This window comes from Anomaloglossus baeobatrachus, chromosome 2, assembly GCF_048569485.1.
Source record: "Anomaloglossus baeobatrachus isolate aAnoBae1 chromosome 2, aAnoBae1.hap1, whole genome shotgun sequence".
NCBI classification, from domain to species: domain Eukaryota; kingdom Metazoa; phylum Chordata; class Amphibia; order Anura; family Aromobatidae; genus Anomaloglossus; species Anomaloglossus baeobatrachus.
Window position 1 is genome coordinate 435,729,521 of NC_134354.1, and position 23,685 is coordinate 435,753,205.

At 45.7% G+C, this 23,685-nt stretch overlaps 1 protein-coding gene across 2 annotated transcripts in view; it reads left to right on the forward strand.

Annotated features, from left to right (window-relative positions):
- The window catches only part of ULK2 (unc-51 like autophagy activating kinase 2), a 182,073-nt gene that overhangs the window by 132,466 nt on the left and 25,922 nt on the right, over nt 1-23,685 (forward strand). For both annotated transcript variants that reach the window (XM_075336250.1, XM_075336251.1), the window contains 7 exons: nt 6,856-6,993; nt 11,199-11,338; nt 12,141-12,224; nt 20,671-20,954; nt 21,110-21,303; nt 23,083-23,192; nt 23,336-23,476. In XM_075336250.1, the coding sequence (XP_075192365.1) occupies nt 6,856-6,993; nt 11,199-11,338; nt 12,141-12,224; nt 20,671-20,954; nt 21,110-21,303; nt 23,083-23,192; nt 23,336-23,476 (1,091 nt within the window). The remainder of the gene's footprint in view (nt 1-6,855; nt 6,994-11,198; nt 11,339-12,140; nt 12,225-20,670; nt 20,955-21,109; nt 21,304-23,082; nt 23,193-23,335; nt 23,477-23,685) is intronic.

Consider the following 23,685-nt stretch of genomic DNA (forward strand, 5'->3'; position numbering starts at 1 on the left):
AAGATAAAAGCAGATTCCTCTGATAGATTACAGAGCTGCTTATCGTCATGTGTATTATTGATTTATAAATAAAAATTAAAACCGCGGTTATACTTTAATTGAACTCTAACTCTCTACGTCCAATACATGGACATCCAAATCTGCTCTTCAGATATGGCTAACTTACAAGTCATCCTCTGGAGAGCCACTATTCATGGCTGTTTGCCAGCTTGATGCATTAGCACCAGGTCTATCCACATCCGGGCCCGCTAGCCACATGCTCTAGTGTTTGGTGTTGGAAAGTAAGGCTGTGTATACACAGTGCGTTTTTGCTGCGTTTTTTGCTATGTTTTAGGCTCAGTTCACACACTGCGTTTTTTTTGACGCTGCGTTTTTGTGCGTTTTTTGGCCGCTAAAAATGCACAAAAACGCACCCGTGGCGAAAAAAGCGGCAAAAAACGCATGCGTTTTTACCGCAATTTGGTGCGTTTTTGGCTGCGTTTTGCTGCGTTTTTGATCTCTGCATTGCATGGGGGGAAAACGCAGAAAAACGCAGGAAAGAATTGACATGTCCATTTTTTTTTTATTTTTTTTTAAGCTCAAAAACGCAGCTTAAAAAAACAGTTGTGTGTGGACAGCAAAATTGAAAACTCGTCATGCAGTTTTGAGGCCAAAAACGCCGCGAAAAACGCACTGTGCGCACATAGCCTTACTTGCAGATTTTCAGAAAAACTGCGAGGAAATCCTGATGGCAGCAAAGTCTTTGGTTATGCACATGTTCAGGATTTGTTCCTTGCAGATTTTGTTGGAGAAAGCATTGACATTCTGCAGATTTTTTTTTCTGCGTTTTTTTTCCCTGCATATTCACTATTGAAAGTAATGAAAAAAAGTGACACAAATGCACTACCCCCCCCCCCCCCATGTTTTTCCTGCGAGAACATGCAGATGTGTGGAGACTGGCTGTAACGTATGCACATAGCCTAACGCTGCCTTTTTTGTGGTGATCTTTGATTTTTATGTCCTTTTCAGTGAGATCTAAAAAGAATATTAGATATTGCAAACAAAAAAAAATGCTGAACTTTCTAAAAATTCAATTGCCTTATTACATGACAAAAATCACAAATAGGACATCATTTCCGTTTTTTCCTATCAGTCGGTTTGTGGTTTCACTTTCCGAATGCACAAACGAGCTACAGTAAAGTAGGTAGTATCCATGTTTTCCATTACTATTGACATACAGATACTCCCTTTGACACTGCAGTTTGGAAAGGATCAAGAATTTTTAAAGATGATCTGTCAGGAAGATCTGCTCCCCCTGCCAAATTGATATATGGACATGCAAGTCTTTTGAAATGTAAATCCAGTGACTCTTTTTATATTTTATATCTGTTGCTGCACTCCCTAGATATTTGCATTTTGATTCATATGCAGTGTAGGCGTTAAGTTCTCTGTGCCTGACTGAGCACTTTGGAGCCTCTGCCTTTTCTAGATTTTCCCCGCCTGGCAGGGTCATCTATTGCTTTAGTCACTCAATGTCTGTGTGACATTAGGTGCCAGGCAAGTAAATTAGGCAGTGAGTTATCAGTCAAGCTAAAGAGGCTGGTCCTGGGTGGAGAAACAACCTGGGGAGGCAGTGGCTCCTTAATTGCATGTGATTGAAAATAACTATTCGGGAATAGAGGAAGGGATTATAATGTAAAAACATTGACATCTTAATCACTTCAAAGACCTGCATGCCCATCTATGCAGTTGGGAGTTGATTGCGCTGACACATTCTCTTTGGACATCCAACTGCATATTGCCCACCTTCCTTCCCTACAACTTGCATTTTTACATTTACAGGGTTATGTCATAGATAGCAATGTATTATTATTTATTAGTATAGCGCCATTTATTCCATGATGTGATACTTGTGGAAAGGGGTATACATAATAGTACAATAATCATGAACAATACAAGCCACAGACTAGTACAGGAGGAAAGACAACCCTGCCTGCGAGGATTCAGTCTACAAAGGACGGGTGAGGATACAGTAAGGGAGGGTGGAGATGGTAATTATTATTATTATTATTATTATTATTATTATTATTATTATTATTATTATATAATATTATTATTTATTATAGCGCCATTTATTCCATGGCGCTTTACAAGTGAGAGAGGGTATATGTACAACAATCATTAACAGTACAAGACAGACTGGTATAGGAGGAGAGAGGACCCTGCCCGCGAGGGCTCAGTCTATAGGGAATGGGTGATGGTACAATAGGTGAGGACAGAGCTGGCTGCGCAGTGGTCTACTGGACTGAGGGCTATTGTAGGTTGTAGGCTTGTTGGAAGAGGTGGGTCTTGAGGTTCCTCTTGAAGCTTTCTACAGTAGTGGAGAGTCTGATGTGCTGAGGTAGAGCGTTCCAGAGTATGAGGGATGCACGGGAGAAATCTTGTACGCGATTGTGGGAAGAGGAAATAAGAGGAGCAGAGCAGGAGATATTGTGAGTATCTGAGGTTGTGTGCAGGTAGGTACCGGGAGACTAGGTCACAGATGTAGGGAGGAGACAGGTTGTGCATGGCTTTGTATGTCATGGTTAATGTTCTGAACTGGAGTCGTTGGGCAATGGGAAGCCAGTGGAGAGATTGGCAGAGAGGACAGGTCAGGGAGTAGCAAGGGGACAGGTGGATTAGCCGGGCAGCATAGTGTAGAATAGAATGCACTAAGGTTTTTTGCAACTTCTTGGGAAATGAATGTACGAATCTGGGAAATATTGAGTTGGAGGAGGCAGGAGGTGAAGAGGGCTTGGATGTGTGACTTGAAAGAGCAGAGTCTAGAGTTACTCCCAGGCAGCGAGCATGAGCACGTTGGACTGGGGAGACTGAGCAGCTATTGACTTTGGTGGATAGGTCAGTTGGGGGGGGGGGGCTTGAGTGAGGAGGCGGAAAGATAAATTGTGTTTGTGCATCTACTTGCATATAGATGCGTACTATGAGGTCTGTATTAAACATACAAGTTCTGATTGCATCAATATTGCATTTATTACTGTTACTTGGCAATTACTTTATTGCCTTGAACCTCTCCCTCGTGAGTTATGTCCTGTTGGAATTGTAGATCTAATCTAAATGGCATAGAGCTGCAGTGGACCAAAGCATCCAGGGTTTTTTTTATGCAGCTGTTTCCTGAGAATTAATACTTTGCTGGCAGTCACCAACTTACAACCACAATTCCATTTAGCGTGCTTTTTTTATTGAATATTGTGAACCACAAGACACATTGCTCTATTTAGTAGAAAAGGGATAATAAGTTCTCACCACTAAAAGGTTTTTTAATGGTGGTGTCACACACAGCGACGCCGACAACGACATTTCTGCTAAGTCGCCATTTTCTGTGACATAGCAACAACCTCAACAGCGACGTCGCTGTGTGTGACACATAACGATCAGACCCCTGCTGCGAAATCGCTGCTCGCTCCTGAATGTTCCAGGTCATTTTTTGATTGCTGCTATCCCGCTGCGCCATGATAAGCTCAGCATCCTTGTGTTTGACACCGCAGCAGCGACGGTCGCGACGACGCTAAAGGCAGTGACTTAGGACTGAAGGCAGGACAAGGGCGTGTTTTTGCGGTGTATTTTGCAACACCCCTACTCCGATTGGTGGTTACAACAGCGTTCCGATTGGGTACCTTGCCGAAGGCGTTACAGTGATTTCATTCTTTAAGTTCCATTCTTTGTTCCACATAGTAGATTCTGTCTGGTGTCGCTAGTGTGTCGTTCTTTGTGGATCTGAATGAAATAGAATGAATGAAATCACTACTGCGTCTTCCTTTGTTTGGCATGGTCACCCAATCAGGCGCCGCTGTAGTGATCACCAATCGGAATAGAGGGGCGTGAAAAAAGGCAACACAAAGGCGCTGTAGCGATCACCAATCGGAACAGAAGGGCGTGAAGAGGCAACGCAAAACATGTCTAGGGGTAAACACCACGCCTCTATCAAGGTCTGAGTCGTCGCATAGCGACGCGTGTGACACCGCACAACGACCGTCGAGGTTGCTATGATCGCTGCTTCAAATTACATGTTTGACAGCTTACTAGCGATCATCTAAGGTCACAGGAAATGGTGACGTAACAGCAACGTCGTTGTCATGTGTGAACCCAGCTAAAGTCTTTAATTGATCTGCAGATTTCTAGCCCCGAGACCCCCTCTGGTCACAGTTAAGGGGCCATAAAATCTTGTCCTCATTGTTTAGACAGGGACAGTGATTCATCTGTATGGACAGCTGTACCTGGTAGTAAAGCTCACTCACACCCATAGAGAAGACCCCCACTGATCAAACATTGATGGCCTATATAAAGGATGTACCGTCAATATTATAAAAGGAAAGGCTGACTTTGTGACTTAACACAAATTCCGATCAGTACAACAAAAGGTCCCCTTTTCTCGAAAAATGTGGGGTCTTTTACATGTTTTGGTATATCAGAACACGACTTCTTTCCATGTTCTAAAGTATAGGTATGTAATATGCACAGAATTCTTCTTGTAACTAAATGTATAAATGTGATCAAGTTTGAAAGCTAAGAGGTAACGTACAGCAGAATTGGGGACGAGCATCAAAACTAAATCCTGGCTGTATGTATTCAATGTCAATACTGATCTTGGGAAGTAATCAAAGAGGAAGCAGCACGAAGATATTTGCAGATATTGGAATATTTTTATTATTATAAATTGCATTACGACTATTTACTGAGCTTATGCTGTTGAGGCTCTTAATGCACATTTAGATCAGTTAGTGTAAGCCCATCTGTCATGACAAAGCAACCTCATTTAAAAGGGTTTTTAAACTATGCAATTTACCTATATGACAGAAGACTTTCCTGTCTCTTGGACTGAGACCTACAAAATTATCTCAGGATAGGTAGACATCCGCTTTCATTTGCAGAGATGAGTGAAAACTAGAATCTAAACTTTCCAAGCTAATAGTGCTAAGACCATAGGTGCATTGGCAGAGATTTCTTTCTGGAGGTGGCTACCTTTTTTCCTCTTCATGATTCCATCCAATCATAACCAGATGTCATGCAGGGGGTAAAAAAAACAAAACACGCTGCCAAAGGATTTCAGAGGTTTGTTTGTGTGACATGTAATGGCAGACAGCTCTGCATTCCTCATCAATCTCACTGCCGGCATCTGCTGTAATTACAAGCTGGGGTGAGGAGTAGAGCAGAGCTGTGTGTCTTTTTTAAACAACTGTTACAGCTCTCCCATCACAGCGCTCTGTTCTAACCCCATAATGACTGCTGTGTGATGAGCTGCAAGAAGTGTTTGTAATGAGACACAGCTCTGCTCTGCTCATCTCCCCTCCAACACTTGTAATGACACAAAGTTCAGCTCTACTATGATTACCTGTCTTGCACAGAGAAAGCCGGGTCTGACGTTCTGTGTTGGTGTGTTTTTGTTTTCCCCTGCATGATGCTTCCTGCTGATAATTGGTCATGGTCATGCAAGGGAAGAAGGACACACCTCAGAAGAATCTCTGCTAATGACCCATTGGATGGAAACTCTGCACTGGACTTTAGGGACTTGACTAAAGCACAGTGTGTTTATTTATAGAAGAAACTGCAGCCAGGGAACCAAAGTTTTCCAAAACTGGTAACCCACTTTTGGGTTGTTTTTGTTTTTTTTTCTTGTTGTTAAAGAGGTTGTCCATTACTTGGACAACCCATTTTCATTCCCCATGTTTGGCCTTTAAAATAAAAAAAAAAACCTTCTAGTCTCCTCCCATGCTGGTACAGTTCCAGGCAGCACTGCCGGCACTCGCGTTCCCGAGGCGGTCACGTGAGCTCCGCACCCAATCCCTTCCGGCTTCTCTCTCCCTGCCGTCAGACAGATGATTTAATCCATAGAAAGTGAGTGGCCAGCTGCAGTTCTCACTTTGATTACTCATACATCCAAAGCTGGCGGTGATTGGATCCCCGGGAACGCAAGTGTCAGCAGTGCTGGAACTGCATTAGCAAGGAGGTGACCATAAGTTTTGTTAATGGGGGCCAAACATGGGGAATGAGAAGGGGTTACCCCAGTAGTGGACAATCCCTTTAACTGGAGATATTTTAGAGACACTGTCTAACCTGGTATGACTGTGCTTTTAATCATTTCAAAGTGAAATGGTAATAAAAACAGATTCCTTGTTCATTATTGGCAATGTTGCTTTCAGTAAATATGGAGCTAGTGTCGGCTCACTTGTTGTTTGTCGCCTAAGGTCAGTTATTCTAGCACATTTTGTTTTTCCATTCTATGTGTCATTATCAGCAAAGTCAGTGCCGATGAAAAGCTTTGTTATGATTGAGTTCATTTGATGTAATTTTTCCTGGGCTTTTATAGTAGTAAGTGTGTAAATATTTCTTGGTAGAGACACAAGACATGCGTTAGTGATTTGGGTGAGCTGTTGACCTGCGTGTGGGAGCAGAGTGATGTGGATAAGGGATCTTTGTACTGCCCTGGTGCTGCACATGGTTAGGCTCATGTAAACAATGTCGCTGGAGTGAACTCCACTCGTACTTCCTGTTCTTCTTGGAAGCTGACTTTCCTAGAATTGCTTTGTTTTGCACAGCAGTGCTTTGCTCACGGGAGGGACTTAGTCCTGCTGATTTACAAGCCACATTTTTTTGCCTGTTTACTCTAATGAATAGACCACAGGAGAGACTTTCTACTGCAGCTTGAACTATAGCATTTTTCACACTATGAGTAGTGGAAATTGATTTTTAAAGCCATTAGTTTTAACACTGCAGTTATTTTTCTTCTGGTTTTTGCTACTCCTGTTGTGCAATGGTTCAGATAACCCAGCGACCAGTACACAGGGATTTATTCCCACTATTCATGCTTTTTAACTCTAGGCAGAACCAGCCTCAAATGTCACCAAGGAGTGAGACGGCGCCCATTCCTGTTCCCACCCAGCTACGGAACTATCAACGCATTGAGCAGAATCTCTCCTCCACTGCCAGCCCGACGTCTAACCTACATGGGTCACCCAGGTATGGTCCAGAATGCTTGTATATTGCGGTTATAATATGTTTAATTTGCTGAAAAGCAATGTAGAAATTTTACAAAGTTAGTTCGGTTGAAAAACAGACTTGTTGAAACTGCAGATGGTAAAGGATAAAGGGAATAGGCGTATAGGTACATCCACAATCCATGCTCTAAAGGAGCAAGTTTTTCCTTCTTCCCACTTCATATTGATCGACTGGGTCAATATTCAGAAGAAGAATATTACAAATATACATTTGTTAATGTTATCTGCTTAAAAGAAAAAACAAAATTCATATTCACTCTATTTGAAACGAACAACTGCTCCAAGAACTTTTGAGGATGGCTACTTTACAAATGACTAGTTCTCATGGTAAAGAAGGCCTGTCTCCTCTGGAGATAGAACCTTTTATTTTTTTTTCTTCTCCAAGCATTTGTCTTTTGGCAGTTGTTACACAAAATAGTTGTAGACCCTATTTTGTGTATGGGCCATTTTTGTACTTGTACAAGTTAATCATGTCCCTCCTTAAATATCTTTTCTTGAAATGTAATTGCTTTAGTTTTCTCCCGATAACTAAAATCCTCTATGCCTCTTATCAATTTTGTCGATATTGTTTGTATCTTTTCTATGAACTGGTGCCAAGACCTGAACTGCATATTCTGGATGCTGTCACAACAACACTTTGTAAAGTGCTAGTATTATGTCCCTGTCCCTTGAATCCATGTCTCTTTAATTCATGACAATATCCTCCTGGCTTTATAAGCCTCTTATTAACACTGCATGCTGTTACTTAGTCTGGGATCCTTCTTTTCAAGTGACTCTCCTAGTTTTACTGCCCTTAGAAAATGTAGTGTCCGCAGGTTATTAGCACCCAACTGCATCATTTACACTTATTCACATTGAATCTCATCTGTCAAGCCAAGTGAATACCCACATACTCAATTTCTCCTAGTTAGTCTGTCACTTAACATCCTCTGCAGAATACACCATACTCCATAACTTGGTATGTGCAAAAAAGGAAACCACACTCTTAAGCTCGCATTCTACATAATTTATACGTAGAATAATAGCAGACCCAGCACTGAAACTTGGGATACACTACTTATAACATGAGACCAGTCAGTATATCAGTCATTCACCATAACTCTTTGCATTAAAAACTGGCTCATAAACATCGCCCAATTACAAACCCTACCTTCTAAGCCTATATAGACCTTAATTTACCCATTAGACATTTGTGGGTAAGTGTCAAATACCTTCAAAAGTCCAAAAACACTGTCTAAATCTACCCTTATGTCCACTCACTGCTTTAAAAAAGATAAAAGTAATTAGGCGAGTTTGACAACTACTGTCCTTTATAAAACCTAGCTATCAATAATTTATAATGTTATTTATTACCATCTATGCCAATCTATAATCTTATAAGCCCATTAAACATTTTTCCGCAATGTTAAATTTACTAGTCTATAATTTCCTGTGAAACACCTGGGGCCTGTTTTGAAAATGGGTACCAAAGACTTGTTCACACTTGGTTTGTGTAACTTGGTGTGGACCAGATCTGATATAAATCCTATAAAAAAAAAACAAACACTTATGCACGCTGAGTCATATAAAGGAAATTTACCTTTATTAATAAATGCAAACTTTTAAAAAGACGTTAAAAAATGGGGGGGCCACTAGGTGGCAACAAAAGCAAGGAGACTGGTGAACTACCAAGGTACAATTTTTGAATAGATGTGAAATATGTTTCTTAACAAACTTAGTCTATTAGATGTTGTATTTCAAGCACGGTCTTCATTGGTATACATAGAGCTCAGAAGCTCTTCAATAATTCTGCCTTCTCTCGAGCTTCTGTGACCAACTCCCTGTTACCACTATTTAGGGGGGCAGCCCGTGTGGATCTGGGTTTTCTATTTATTTAAAGAAATTCTTGGGACTGGCTTTCCTTGGCTTGCTGCCATTCATTTTCTACTTTAGCTGACTTAATTACAAAAATTATCTTTGCAGTGTTTGAAATTAGCAGTTTCTATTATATGTGCGTGAATTAATTCATTAAAATCACATTTGTACAAAATGGCTCCCACCTTAAGAGGTGTGGAGCAGAAGTAAATATCCATGCAGATTTCATTAGTTTTCCAAGGTTCCCCAAACAGGATTATTGTCACTGCAGACCTTCTAGTGCACAGACACACTAAAGGTACCGTCACACTAAGCAACATCGCTAGCAACATGCTGAGGCACGACTTGCTAGCGATGTTGCTTAGTGTGACATCCAGCAACAACCCGGCCCCTGCTGTGAGGTCGCTGGTTGTTGCTGAATGTCCTGGACCATTTTTTAGTTGTTGCTCTCCCGCTGTGAAGCACACATCGCTGTGTGTGACAGCGACAGAGCAACAACTAAATGTGCAGGCAGCAGGAGCCAGCTTCTGCAGACGCTGGTAACCACGGTAAACATTGGGTAACCAAGAAGCCCTTCCCTTGGTTACCCGATATTTACCTTCGTTACCAGCGTCCGCCGCTCTCAGCTGCCAGTGCCGGCTCCCTGCTCCCTACACACGTAGCTGCAGTACACATCGGGTAATTAAACCGATGTGTACTGTGGCTAGGAATGCAGGGAGCAGGAGCCGGCAGTGACAGCTGAGAGCGGCGGACGCTGGTAACGAAGGTAAATATCGGGTAACCAAGGGAAGGGCTTCTTGGTTACCCGATGTTTACCGTGGTTACCAGCGTCCGCAGAAGCCGGCTCCTGCTGCCTGCACACATAGAAGACTACACATGGGGTAATTAACCCAATGTGTACTGTGGCTAGGTGTGCAGGGAGCCAGCGCTAAGTGGTGTGCGCTGGTAACCAAGGTAAATATCGGGTTGGTTACCCGATATTTACCTTAGTTACAAAGCGCAGCATGCTTTCACGTGTAGCGACGCTCCAGCGATCCCTGCCAGGTCAGGTTGCTGGTGGGATCGCTGGAGCGTCAGTGTGACATCTCACCAGCGACCTCCTAGCAACTTACCAGCGATCCCGATCAGGTTGTATCGTTGGGATCGCTGGTAAGTTGTTTAGTGTGACTGGGCCTTAAGGCACTCCGAAGAATACACATTGGCCATAAATCTTAATTGAATGATTAACACCAGGACATGGTTAAGAAAAAAAAAAAAAAACACCCTTTAAATTTCTTGCACTTTTGATGGTTCTTGCCAGATCCAGCTCGCAAGCTCAATTGGGAAGAGCTTGTAAGCATTGCACTCTTTGCCTAGGAGACCGATCACAGCTGAAAAACTGCAGAGGTGGCCTGTAACCCAGAAAATGAGCAGTAAACCATAATCTAAAAGAAAAAATCAGTCTATTAAGAACAAGTAGAATGCAAAGTTGCTTGTTTTTACAAATACGTCTCAATTTTGCCCATTTATCATTATAACAATAAGCCCTTACATGTGAATAATCAATACATTTTCAGAGGTATTTGCAGAAATGTTGTCACTAATTTTCAGAAATATTGATACTAATATATACCCCTGTTTGCGGAGTTTCTCCCGTCTTTCTCTTATTTTTGGACATCTCGGTATATTAAAAAAATCAAATGATTAGGATATACCAGCTTATCAAAATCCAGTTCACTGTAAATACATTAAGCTGCACGCTTTGTTTTTTTCTGTCATATGTTTGTTTATGGACTCTTTTATGTACTATCTTTTTAGTGTGTGTGTGTGTGTGTGTGTGTGTGTGTGTGTGTGTGTGTGTGTGTGTGTGTGTGTGTGTGTGTGTGCGCGCGCGGTTTCTCCAGTCTAAAATGACAAGTTTGTAATCATTCTATTTACGCAAGATGCAAGCTTTCACAAGTCTGCAGTTAGTGTGGTGTGAGGATCCTCCTGTGTCAGCGCTGGGAAAGGCAGACTCCCTGCCAGAATCCGGCTACAGTTTTTGGCCACGTACAATACACTTGAGTGAGCCAGAATCTGTCTAGTCTGATTCTGTCCAGGAGTCTGCATATCACATGATTGCGGTCATGTGACCACCACTCTTGGCACTGGCACCGGCGAATCCTAACCGCGCGCAGTGCACATGTGAGGATTCACAAGTCTGCAGACCTGTCATTTTAGACTGGACAAACCCTTTATTTGCCATTACTGTTTTCTAAAGTGGAAAAGCTGATCTCTGACTGCATGCATGAAGGCATTATCCCTGATATCCGTATATTATTTTTTTTACCATAGATCTGGGGCAGTAAGACGCTCTAATACCAGCCCCATGGGCTTCTTGAAAGTCGGTTCCGGATCTCCAAGTTCAGCAGACATGGTGTCAGCAACTGGTCGGCGGTTATCCACTGGCTCCTCTCGACCTTATTCTCCTTTGGGTAATTTTTAATAATGCAATGTTATCATTTTCCCTGGATATTCCTCCTGCACTAGAACCCCAAATATAGACTTACACTGATTTAGAGGTGTATGTACAGTATGCGTGACTCAATGTTGTTGTTCTTTGATCTGAGCTCATACATGAAGTTAATAGGCATTCATAACTCCATTTATAAGTGCTCAGTTTGATCTGATCTTTCTTATATTGTACTTCAGCATCATAAAGAGGATACAATAGCAGCCAATAAAAGAAAAAACTGTTTTGTTTTCTATTTCATGCTACTAGTTTTTATCTTGGTCAAAATGTATATTAGCATAGCTAATGACTAAGCCTCTATAGGTTTCAGCGTGCCCGTCACGTGAGCCATCAATGACCTGACCTCACTCCTTTGTTGAAGGAGGTTAAATGTAGAGGAACAAAATGTGTTTTGGGGTTGTTCAGTGCATATGCCTGTAAGTTGGAGAATGCAGCTTTTCTTAATCTGTTTTTCCCATGAGATTTGGTGTAAATGAAAGGTATATAAATGAGTACTACAGACTGCATTGGTTGGGTATCACCACTCTAGAGGGCATACCTAATATAAGTAGTGCTCATTGTGGCTAACCCTTATGGAACTGGCAGTTTGCCAAATTGGATATATAGATATTCAGGGGTTTGCAACTTGTATGAACTTGTTAATGTTTTCTACTCTTATGGTGTTGCTTATCTGTCCCCAAACTTACATGCTGTAACAATATAACTCACAGCTTCCATGTATGTATGTTGTGCTCTGTCTCATTCTTATTTTTTATGTTAAACAGTGGGAACTATACCAGAGCAAATTGGACACTGTTGTTGCGGTCATGCTCAAGGCCACGAGTCCAGAAGTAGAAGTTCTTCAGGAGGTATGATCTGTAGAAATTTATCATATGCGCCCACAGACATGTAACCATTAAGATGTATTTGATTATTAATTTCATGGCCGTAGAAAATAATGTATAAATATACATTTGTCAGAAATTAATCCATGTCCAATCGATCAGTTGGATCATGTAATGACTTATTTTATAATGGAATTTTCGGGCTGCACATTTACAATTAGTCATCGGTTCTCTTGGTGTTCTGGGCCTTGTGTGGGTATGGATGTACCTTTATATAATACTAGATGGTGGCCCGATTCTAACGCATCGGGTATTCTAGAATATGTATGTAGTTTATTTATGATAACGTTGCTAATGCCGCGGTTGGGTATGTAAGGGGCCTGCCTGTATCACTCCCTCAGCAACACCCACATCCAATCCAGAGGCAGCTGAGCAGAGAGGTGAGCAGGACATGCCGAGGAGGAAATAGGAACCAGCCACATCTCCCAGCCTTCAGGGCCAGTGAGGGGAGGGAGAAAGTACTACAGAGTATGAAAAGAGAAGAAAGTGCAAGGTGAGTATAACTGTGTTTTTCTTTTTCGCTCTATTGGGAGACCCAGACAATTGGGTGTATAGGCTATGCCTCCGGAGGCCGCACAAAGTACTACACTTAAAAGTGTTAGGCCCCTCCCCTTCTGCCAATACACCCCCCGTGCTCCCACGGGCTGCTCAGTTTTTTGCGTTGTGCGAAGGAGGTCAGACACGCACAGCACAGCTCCACAGATTAGTCAGCAGCAGCTGCTGACTAGGTCGGATGGAAGAAAAGTGGGCCCATATAGGGCCCCCAGCATGCTCCCTTCTCACCCCACTTTTGTCGGCGGTGTTGTTAAGGTTGAGGTATCCATTGCGGGTACGGCGGCTGGAGCCCACATGCTGTTTTTCCTTCCCCATCCCCCTTAGGGCTCTGGGTGAAGTGGGATCTTATCGGTCTCCAGGCACTGAGACCGGGCTTCATCCACAACTCCTGTGGAGCCTGATGGATAGGAGCCGATACCGTTCAGGGACATGGCCCTGCATCTTAAAGGTACTCTGTATCCCTATGGGGACCGCGCACGGCATCACCTCAGCTTTGCTGGGTGTGCTAGTGCACCGGGGACCGCGGCGCTGACCGGGTCTATATGTGCCATTACACACTCAGCGTCGCTGAGTGTGTTTATATGTAAGGGCTACCGCACTGACCGCCGTTGCCACGGGACACTGCGGCGCGGCTGGGACTTGTAGTTCGCCGGGGACTTTCACGCGACCGCGCTTTTACGGCGGCCGCGTTTATTACTACAGTCCCCGGCTTCATTGCGGCCTAGTTTCCCTTTTTTTCTCCCGCCCTCAGCCCTGACAGGCAGGGGAAGGGCGGGACGCTGCACGGAGCGAGCAGCAATGAGGGCTGGAGTATGATTTATATGCTCCACTCCCCTCACTGTACACAGTATGAGCGCCCGTTTCGCGCTCTTTCTAGGCCACGCCCACAGCTTCCTCAGCTCGTCAGGACGCCGCAGCCATTCCTGTCAGCTCCACCGACGCTGCAGAGAGGGACATATTCATGGGAGACCCAGTCACGGTCTCTGGTGGCCTCACAACCGCTTAGGCGGCTGGTAAACAGCACATGTGGTGCTAGCCCCATGGTGCTGTATTGTATAGGTACATTATTTGTGTACTGTATATAATTTACACTGTATGAGCACAGTTTCTTTCTGGCTATATACCCTATTGTGTTACTCAGGGAAAACTATAGCATGGCGCCCATAAAAGTAAGACCCAGCTACAGGCAGGTTCCACTGACCCTCATTGTGTACAGTGTTCGACCCCTGTGACACTTCCTCAGCCGGATCCTCTGCTAAGAGGGGCCCAGGGGGAGCCACCTGTTGACACTGTCCAGGTGACGGGGACTGAGTTTGCAGCCTTTAAGGATCAACTCTCTGAGACTATGGCTAAGATACTAGAAGCCTTGCAGTCCAGACCGGTATCTCAGCAAAGGGACTCTGTTAAATCATTGTTCCCTGACCCCCCTCAGTTGGACCAACAATGTCCTCACGGGGTATCTCATACATCCCAGACGGAGGGTTCGGACTTAGAACCTAGCCCCATATCGTCTAAGCGAGCCCGCTTAGAATTTCCCTCGACATCATATTGTTTAGGGTCTCAGCGGGGGGATTCTCTGGTTGATGATGCGGAAACAGCTGATCAGGATTCTGATCCTGGGAGCGCTCTCAGTCTTAATTCTCCAGACGGGGACGCCATAGTGAATGATCTTATTGCATCCATTCATCAGTTGCTGGATATTCTTCCCTCAGCCCCTCCGGCGGAGGAGTCTGATTCTCAGCAGGAGAAATTTCGCTTCAGGTTCCCCAAGCGTACACAGAGTATGTTTCTAGACCACTCTGATTTCAGAGAAGCAATCCAGAATCACCATGCTTGTCCGGATAAGCGTTTCTCTAAGCGCCTTAAGGATACACGTTATCCTTTTCCCCCGGAAGTGGTTAAAGGTTGGATTCAATGTCCCAAAGTGGATCCTCCAATCTCCAGACTGGCGGCTAGATCCATACTTGCAGTGGAAGATGGGGCCTCGCTTAAAGATGCCACTGACAGGCAGATGGAGCTCTGGATGAAATCCATCTATGAAGCTATCGGAGCTTCTTTTGCCCCAGCATTCGCAGCCGTATGGGCGCTACAAGCTATATCAGCAAGTCAAGCGAAAATTGAAGCGGCCGCGCCACAAGTGGCTTCCATTACCTCCCAGACCTCGGCAATTGCGTCTTACGCTATGAATGCTGTCCTGGACTCTGTGAGCCATACGGCAGTTGCGACCGCCAATTCGGTAGTAGTCCGCAGGGCCTTGTGGCTACGGGAGTGGAAGGCAGATTCCGCTTCCAAAAAAGCGTTTAACCGGTTTGCCAATTTCTGGCGACAGGCTCTTTGGCGAGCGCCTGGATGAAATCATCAATCAATCCAAGGGAAAGGATACATCCTTACCCCAGCCCAAGCAGAACCTCTCCCAACAGAGGAGAGGGCAGTCGAGGTTTCGGTCCTTTCGGGGCGCGGGCAGGTCCCAATTCTCCTCATCCTAAAGGTCTCAGAAAGAACAAAGGAACTCTGATGCATGGCGGTCTAAGTCACGTCCTAAAAAGGCCATTGGGAGCACCGCTAACAAAGCGGCTGCCTCATGACTTCTACCTCCTCTAGTAGCATCCTCGGTCGGTGGCAGGCTCTCCCGCTTTTGCGACACCTGGCTGCCACAAATAAAAGACCGCTGGGTGAGAGACATTCTGTCTCACGGTTACAAGATAGAGTTCATCTCTCGTCCCCCGACTCGATTCTTCAGGTCTTCTCCGCCTCCCGAGAGAGCCGAGGCTCTTCTGCAGGCGCTGGGCACTCTGAAGGCAGAAGGAGTGGTGGTCCCTGTTCCTCTTCATCAACAGGGCCACGGTTTTTACTCCAACTTGTTTGTGGTCCCAAAGAAGGACGGGTCTTTCCGTCCTGTCCTAGACCTGAAACTTCTCAACAAACACGTAAAGACCAGGCGGTTCCGGATGGAATCCCTTCGCTCCGTCATCGCCTCAATGTCCCAAGGAGATTTCCTTGCATCGATCGATATCAAAGATGCTTATCTCCACGTTCCGATTGCCCCAGAGCACCAGCGCTTCTTGTGCTTCGCCATAGGAAACTAACACCTGCAGTTCGTGGCACTGCCATTCGGCCTGGCAACAGCCCCACGGGTTTTCACCAAGGTTATGGCTACTGTAGTAGCGGTCCTCCATTCTCAGGGTCACTCGGTGATCCCGTACTTGGACGATCTGTTGATCAAGGCACCCTCTCTAGAGGCATGCCAACACAGCCTCGACGCTACCCTGGAGACTCTCCAGAGCTTCGGGTGGATCATCAATTTTCCAAAGTCAAATCTGACACCGGCCCAATCGCTCACATACCTTGGCATGGAGTTTCATACCCTCTCAGCGATAGTGAAGCTTCCGCTGATCAAGCAGCGGTCACTACAGACAGGGGTACAATCTCTCCTTCAAGGCCAGTCACACCCCTTGAGGCGCCTCATGCACTTCCTGGGGAAGATGGTGGCAGCAATGGAAGCAGTCCCTTTCGCGCAGTTTCACCTGCGTCCTCTTCAATGGGACATCCTACGCAAATGGGACAGGAAGCCGACGTCCCTCGACAGGACCGTCTCCCTCTCTCAGGCGACCAAAGCTTCCCTTCGGTGGTGGCTTCTTCCCACTTCATTGTCGAAGGGGAAATCCTTCCTACCCCCATCCTGGGAAGTAGTCACGACGGACGCAAGTCTGCCAGGGTGGGGAGCGGTTTTTTCTCCACCACAGGACTCAGGGTACCCGGCAAGAGTCCTCGCTTCAGATCAATGTTCTGGAAATTCGGGCAGTGTATCTTGCCCTGAAAGCGTTCCAGCAGTGGCTGGAAGGCAAGCAGATCCGAATTCAGTCGGACAAATCTACAGCGGTGGCATACATCAACCACCAAGGCGTCACACGCAGTCGACAAGCCTTCCAGGAAGTCCGGCGGATTTTGATGTGGGTGGAAGCCACGGCCTCCACCATATCCGCAGTTCACATCCCAGGCGTGGAAAACTGGGAAGCAGATTATCTCAGTCGCCAGGGCATGGACGCAGGGGAATGGTCCCTTCACCCGGACGTGTTTCAGGAGATCTGTTGCCGCTGGGGGGTGCCGGACGTTGACCTCATGGCGTCCCGGCACAACAACAAGGTACCAACGTTCATGGCACGGTCTCAAGATCCCAGAGCTCTGGCGGCAGACGCCTTAGTTCAGGATCGGTCGCAGTTTCAGCTCCCTTATGTGTTTCCTCCGCTGGCACTGTTGCCCAGAGTGTTACGCAAGATCAGGGCCGACTGCCGCCGCGCCATCCTCGTCGCTCCAGACTGGCCGAGGAGGTCGTGGTACCCGGATCTGTGGCATCTCACGGTCGGCCAACCGTGGGCACTACCAGACCGACCAGACTTGCTGTCTCAAGGGCCGTTTTTCCATCTGAATTCTGCGGCCCTCAACCTGACTGTGTGGCCATTGAGTCCTGGATCCTAGCGTCTTCAGGGTTATCTCAAGAAGTCATTGCCACTATGAGACAGGCTAGGAAACCAACGTCCGCCAAGATCTATCACAGGACGTGGAAAATTTTCCTGTCGTGGTGCTCTGCTCAGGGTTTTTCTCCCTGGCCATTTGCATTACCTACTTTTCTGTCCTTCCTTCAATCTGGATGGGAAAAGGGTTTGTCGCTCGGTTCCCTTAAGGGACAAGTTTCAGCGCTCTGTTTTTTTCCAGAAGCGCCTAGCTAGACTTCCACAGGTACGCACGTTCCTGCAGGGAGTTTGTCACATCGTTCCACCTTACAAGCGGCCGTTAGAACCCTGGGATCTAAACAGGGTGCTGATGGTTCTTCAGAAACCACCATTCGAGCCAATGAGAGATATTTCTCTCTCACGCCTTTCGCAGAAAGTGGTTTTTCTAGTAGCAGTCACTTCACTTCGGAGAGTGTCTGAGCTAGCAGCGTTGTCGTGCAAAGCCCCTTTTCTGGTTTTTCACCAGGACAAGGTGGTTCTACGTCCGGTTCCGGAGTTTCTCCCTAAGGTGGTATCCTTCTTTCATCTCAATCAGGATATTTCCTTACCCTCTATTTATCCTCATCCAGTTCACCAATGTGAAAAGGATTTGCACTTGTTAGATCTGGTGAGAGCACTCAGACTCTACATTTCTCGTACGGCGCCCCTGCGCCGCTCGGATGCACTCTTTGTCCTTGTCGCTGGCCAGCGTAAAGGGTCACAGGCTTCCAAATCAACCCTGGCTCGGTGGATCAAGGAGCCAATTATCGAAGCTTACCGTTCGGCTGGGCTTCCGGTTCCCTCAGGGCTGAAGGCCCATTCTACCAGAGCCGTGGGAGCGTCCTGGGCTTTGAGGCACCAGGCTGCGGCTCAACAGGTGTGTCAGGCGGCTACCTGGTCGAGCCTGCACATTTTCACGAAGCACTATCAGGTGCATACCTATGCTGCGGCGGATGCCAGCCTAGGTGGACGAGTCCTTCAGGCGGCGGTTGCCCACCTGTAGGAAAGGGCAGTTTTACGGCTCTCTTACGAGGTATTATTTTACCCACCCAGGGACTGCTTTTGGACGTCCCAATTGTCTGGGTCTCCCAATAGAGCGAAAAAGAAGAAGGGAATTTTGTTTACTTACCGTAAATTCCTTTTCTTCTAGCTCTAATTGGGAGACCCAGCACCCGCCCCTGTTTTTTTGTGTACACATGTTGTTCATGTTGAATGGTTTCAGTTCTCCGAGTTTCCTTCGGATTGAAGTTAAACCAGTTTATAATTATTTTTTCCTCCTTCTTGCTTTTGCACCAAAACTGAGCAGCCCGTGGGAGCACGGGGGGTGTATTGGCAGAAGGGGAGGGGCCTAACACTTTTAAGTGTAGTACTTTGTGCGGCCTCCGGAGGCATAGCCTATACACCCAATTGTCTGGGTCTCCCAATTAGAGCTAGAAGAAAAGGAATTTACGGTAAGTAAACAAAATTCCCTTCTTTGTTTTTGTTTTTTTTTTTTGTTTTGTTTTTTACTGTGCTGCTGCTAGGGTGTATATAGAGGCTTTGGCTTGTGGGGTGTATATAAAGGCTGTTGGGGTGTATATAGAGGCTTCTGTGTGCGGCAAATCAGCGAAGCGTGGTTCAAATCCTGCGCCAATTCGTGGCTGGACTGCGCCTGTCGCTGATTTGTCGCGGGCGGCTGGTGCGACCAATCAGTGACACGGGATTTCCGTTACAGACAGACTGAATTAGACAATTATATAGATAGATAGATATAGATATCTATAGATGTCCCTGGAAGCTGTGTTGCTGAGGATCCTCATAGGTTTTCTCAGTCCATCCTCTGAAACTGGTTGTTTTATGGCAGTCTGTCTGCTGGTGGATTCTGAAATGAACTAAATTAAACCTGATGCTTTATCAGATCATGGTCATCTTTAAATGATGGCTTTTGTAAGTATATTATAGGGAGGTGTTGTTCTGATTTATAACTGTAAGTACTCGTATGCTAGTTATGAGAGCACAGCCGTTCCCAGGCTGTAAAAATATATGGCTGGGAAGGACCGTCTGAGGTGAGCAAAGCCTGATTTACCCAAGAAGACCTTTTAACTGAATGAAAAGTGCCTAACCCGAGCAGACCTTTCAACTACAAGAAATTATTGGCCCTTTTCCAAGCAGACTTGTGACAGTCAAAGCATGTAGTATGCCCGATCCAGCAAAAATCTCTCTGAACTCCACCTAGAATGAACTTGGTGTCAATATGATTGTTCACAGCCATGTGTATAAGATAAATGGTGACAGCAAATTTGTAGTATTTCAGAATGTGGCAGACTAAGATAAGCAAAATGTAATGATATGTACTCTTGTCTGGGGTGTGTTGTCCCCCGCAGACCTTGTGGCGGTCAGGGCAGCTTGTTCCCCCGCACACCTTGTGGCGGTCAGGGCAGCTTGTTCCCCCGCACACCTTGTGGCGGTCAGGGCAGCTTGTTCCCCCTCACACCTTGTGGCGGTCAGGGCAGCTTGTTCCCCCGCACACCTTGTGGCGGTCAGGGCAGCTTGTTCCCCCGCACACCTTGTGGTGGTCAGGGCAGCTTGTTCCCCCGCACACCTTGTGGCGGTCAGGGCAGCTTGTTCCCCCGCACACCTTGTGGCGGTCAGGGCAGCTTGTTCCCCCGCACACCTTGTGGCGGTCAGGGCAGCTTGTTCCCCCGCACACCTTGTGGCGGTCAGGGCAGCTTGTTCCCCCGCACACCTTGTGGCGGTCAGGGCAGCTTGTTCCCCCGCACACCTTGTGGCGGTCAGGGCAGCTTGTTCCCCCGCACACCTTGTGGCGGTCAGGGCAGCTTGTTCCCCCGCACACCTTGTGGCGGTCAGGGCAGCTTGTTCCCCCGCACACCTTGTGGCGGTCAGGGCAGCTTGTTCCCCCGCACACCCTGTGGCCGTCAGGGCAGCCTGTTCCCCCGCACACCTTTTGGTGGTCAGGGCACCCTGTTCCCCCGCACACCCTGTGGCGGTCAGGGCAGCCTGTTCCCCTGCAGACCTTGTAGCGGTCAGGGCAGCCTAAGCAGAGCGACCTTTTACATGCAATAAAGTTGATTGGTTTTATTCTAAGCAGATTTTAAAAAGCACGCTATAAGCCCAGTTGATCACAAATGTCTCAGAACAGAACCTGGAATAAACCTACAGTATCAGTCTTCCAGTTTTCCATGTACAGCTCTTTATTGCAGGACTTGATGGAAGAGAGTCAAGCCAGCACAATGTATCAGTTTTATCTGGAGGATTCCTTTAATGGATGTTGGTGTCCTGAGGGCAGGATGTGGCGCCTTCTGCTGTATTTTTGCTACATGCAGAGAATTTGAGCTTTATAATATGACGTCTTTCTGTGTGTTCAGGTTCCCCAGTGCCACAGTCACAGTTACCTCAGTGCTTGCTAGGTGGAAGGCTGCCAAGCGCCCCAACCCTCACAGACATCTATCAGAACAAGCAGAAGCTACGAAAGCAACACTCAGATCCTGTCTGCCCCTCATATGCTGGACATGGCTTTAGCCATTCTCCACAGCCAGCACGACCTGTCAGCCTTGGAGCATCTCCTACAAAACACATGGGATCATCACCAAGGAGTTCAGAATGGCTGTATAAGAGCCCTTTACCCACTATCATAGGATCACCCACCAAGGTTTGTTATGGCATACAGTTATGGATCGCATATTTACCTGTGATACACAGTTGGATTTATTTACCAAATACATGCACTTGTTCCAGTGTAGTATACAGCTAAAACACCCCATATGTATTAGTCTTCAATTTTAACTTTTAATACTAAATTTATAGGCAACCGCACCATTCAAGATCCCAAAAACACAAGCCTCATCAAATCTTCCTGCTTTGGTTACTCGCCAGGGACCTGTGGATACTCTTGTACAGGTCAAAGACTTGTTGGAACCAAGGGATTGCTCTCATTTCCATTGTCCACATGGGAATGAAAAGATTGGCATAGCAGAACATGGCAAAGCTGCATTTGGAAGGTGAGAACAAACTACCCTGTGAATAAGTATTTGCATAGTGTTTGGATCTTGTGCTGCAATAAGCTAAACTCATGCTTGATGACCTAGGAATTTGGCTGCCTTAAAAAAAAAACAAAAACCAATTCGGCCATCTAGTGGACAATGTTATAGAAAAGTTGTGGGGGGGGGGGGTTTCCCTCCCCACAAAGTGCATGCAAATACAGGTTTCTGCAACATTATTACATAGAAATACAAAATGTATTTTAATAGATAAATGGCTATATACAGGTTACCCTCACGAAAACTGGCTCTGAGCCTACTAACATGCATGGTGTATTCCACTGGTTATCATACTCTTCCCAGGCTAAGCACACACAGTAAAGAGGGCTTTACACGCTACGATATCGTTAATGTTTTATCGTCGGGGTCACGTTGTTGGTGACGCACATCCGGCGTCATTAACGATATCGCAGCGTGTGACACTGACCAGCGACCTTAAGCGACCTCAAAAATGGGGAAAATCGTTCACCATGGAGAGGTTGTCCCAAACTCAAAAATCGGTAAGGGTTGTTTTTCGTTGTGGTTCGTCGCTCCTGCGGCAGCACACATCGCTATGTGTGGCACCGCAGGAACGAGGAACATCTCCTTACCTGCCGCCGGCCACAATGCGGAAGGAAGAGGTGGGCGGGATGTTTGAATCACGCTCAGCCCCTCCGCTTTGATTGGCCGACCGCTTAGTGACGTCGCTGTGATGCCGAATGTACCTCCCCCTTGAGGGAGGGATTGTTCGGCAGTCACAGCGACGCCGACGACCAGGTAAGTATGTGTGACGCTGCCGTAGTGATTAATATTCGCTACGGCAGCGATAACAAACAATCGCATGCGTGACGGGGGCGGGTACTTACACGCTCGATATCGCTAGAAATTGCGATATCGCTACCGTGTAAAGCCCCCTTTAGGCCTCTTTCAGACCTCAGTTTCTTTATGTACAAGTTTGATACATGTTTTTAACTGCTAGAACTCATGCCTATTATAGTCTATGCGGTGTTAATTTTTATCTACCAAGTGGTCATTGACGTCTTGCTTGAAGATTGAATGAGCGAGCTTACATATGCGCATTATATACTTTTTTATTTTTTTTTCATGTTGAATTTGCCATAAAAGAAACAGACACGAGCAATGGTATTACAGATACTACCGTCTGACCTTTGTACTATTATATTGGAATACATCAGATATACTAGAATAAGAGTCAGGTTATATCTCTCATCCTAGCAACCGGAAACAAACAAGTATCCTAAAGCCATTGGGCGAATTACGGATGCAATGAATAAGAATGGAAAGTAAGCCTCAATACTTGTGGAGTCTATAGAAAATAAGATGACAGTATGATTTGATGATAATTTGCCGAAAATGTAAATTTAAGAAGATTAAGTAATACAAGACCAAATAAACAAAAAGAAACGGACAGCTGAAGATAGCGGAAAGGAGATGGGGGATGTGTTACTTACATCCGTCAATGTCTCGCACATCCCTGAAGTCTAACCAGATAGACCAAAGTCTCCTTTAGGAGACAACCTCAATCATTGTTTTTGTTACCATCGATTTGGTGGTTCATTTGTGACCCATTCCTAAATTGATGAGGCCATGGTAGTATTACATTTTCTAGGAATGACAGCCGTAGCTGTCGTCAAAGTGTCTTAAGCTGGCCATATATCATTATCCAGACATACCTGGCCACTTGTGGCATACTTCTAATGTCAATGATACATCAGTAAACCATGGTAATCTGCTTTACAGGTCGGTGAGCACTGGGAAATTGTCAGATCAGACCAGCAGGACGATCCTAGGAGGACAGCATTACCAGGGCAGCACAGACAGTCTGAACTCTGAGCGTCCCATGGATACAGGTATGGGCAATCTTCTGACTTTTTATAGTTGCCATTTTTGGTTTTAAATTAATGTTGTTATCCAGCATGTGAAAACTACTATAGTGCTTCAGTTTCCTGTAGTCGTTATTAAATGGATGTTTTTATTATATATTACTTTCCAGTCCCTTCTGGTGCTACAGGATGCGTCCTCACAGTGCCTGCCATGGCTAATAGAGCAGTGATGTTTACGGTGGGATCACCTCCCAGTAGCGCCACCCCACCCACGTGTACTCACATGATGATGAGAGCTCGAGCCACTTCAGGTAGGGCTTGAATCCTTCCCTTTTCTGATATCCTAATACAGAAGGTTAATAATGACAAATGTGTTAAAGAGCTGGTCTGGTTACTCGGCAGTCAGTGCACCCCTGCAGACCAGCTCTTCACTTATCCTAACCTGTTCGGAGAACCAAACAGAAGTGATTGGTGCTATAGAGCTGCACACAGATATCATAATTTCTATTTTATAGAGGTG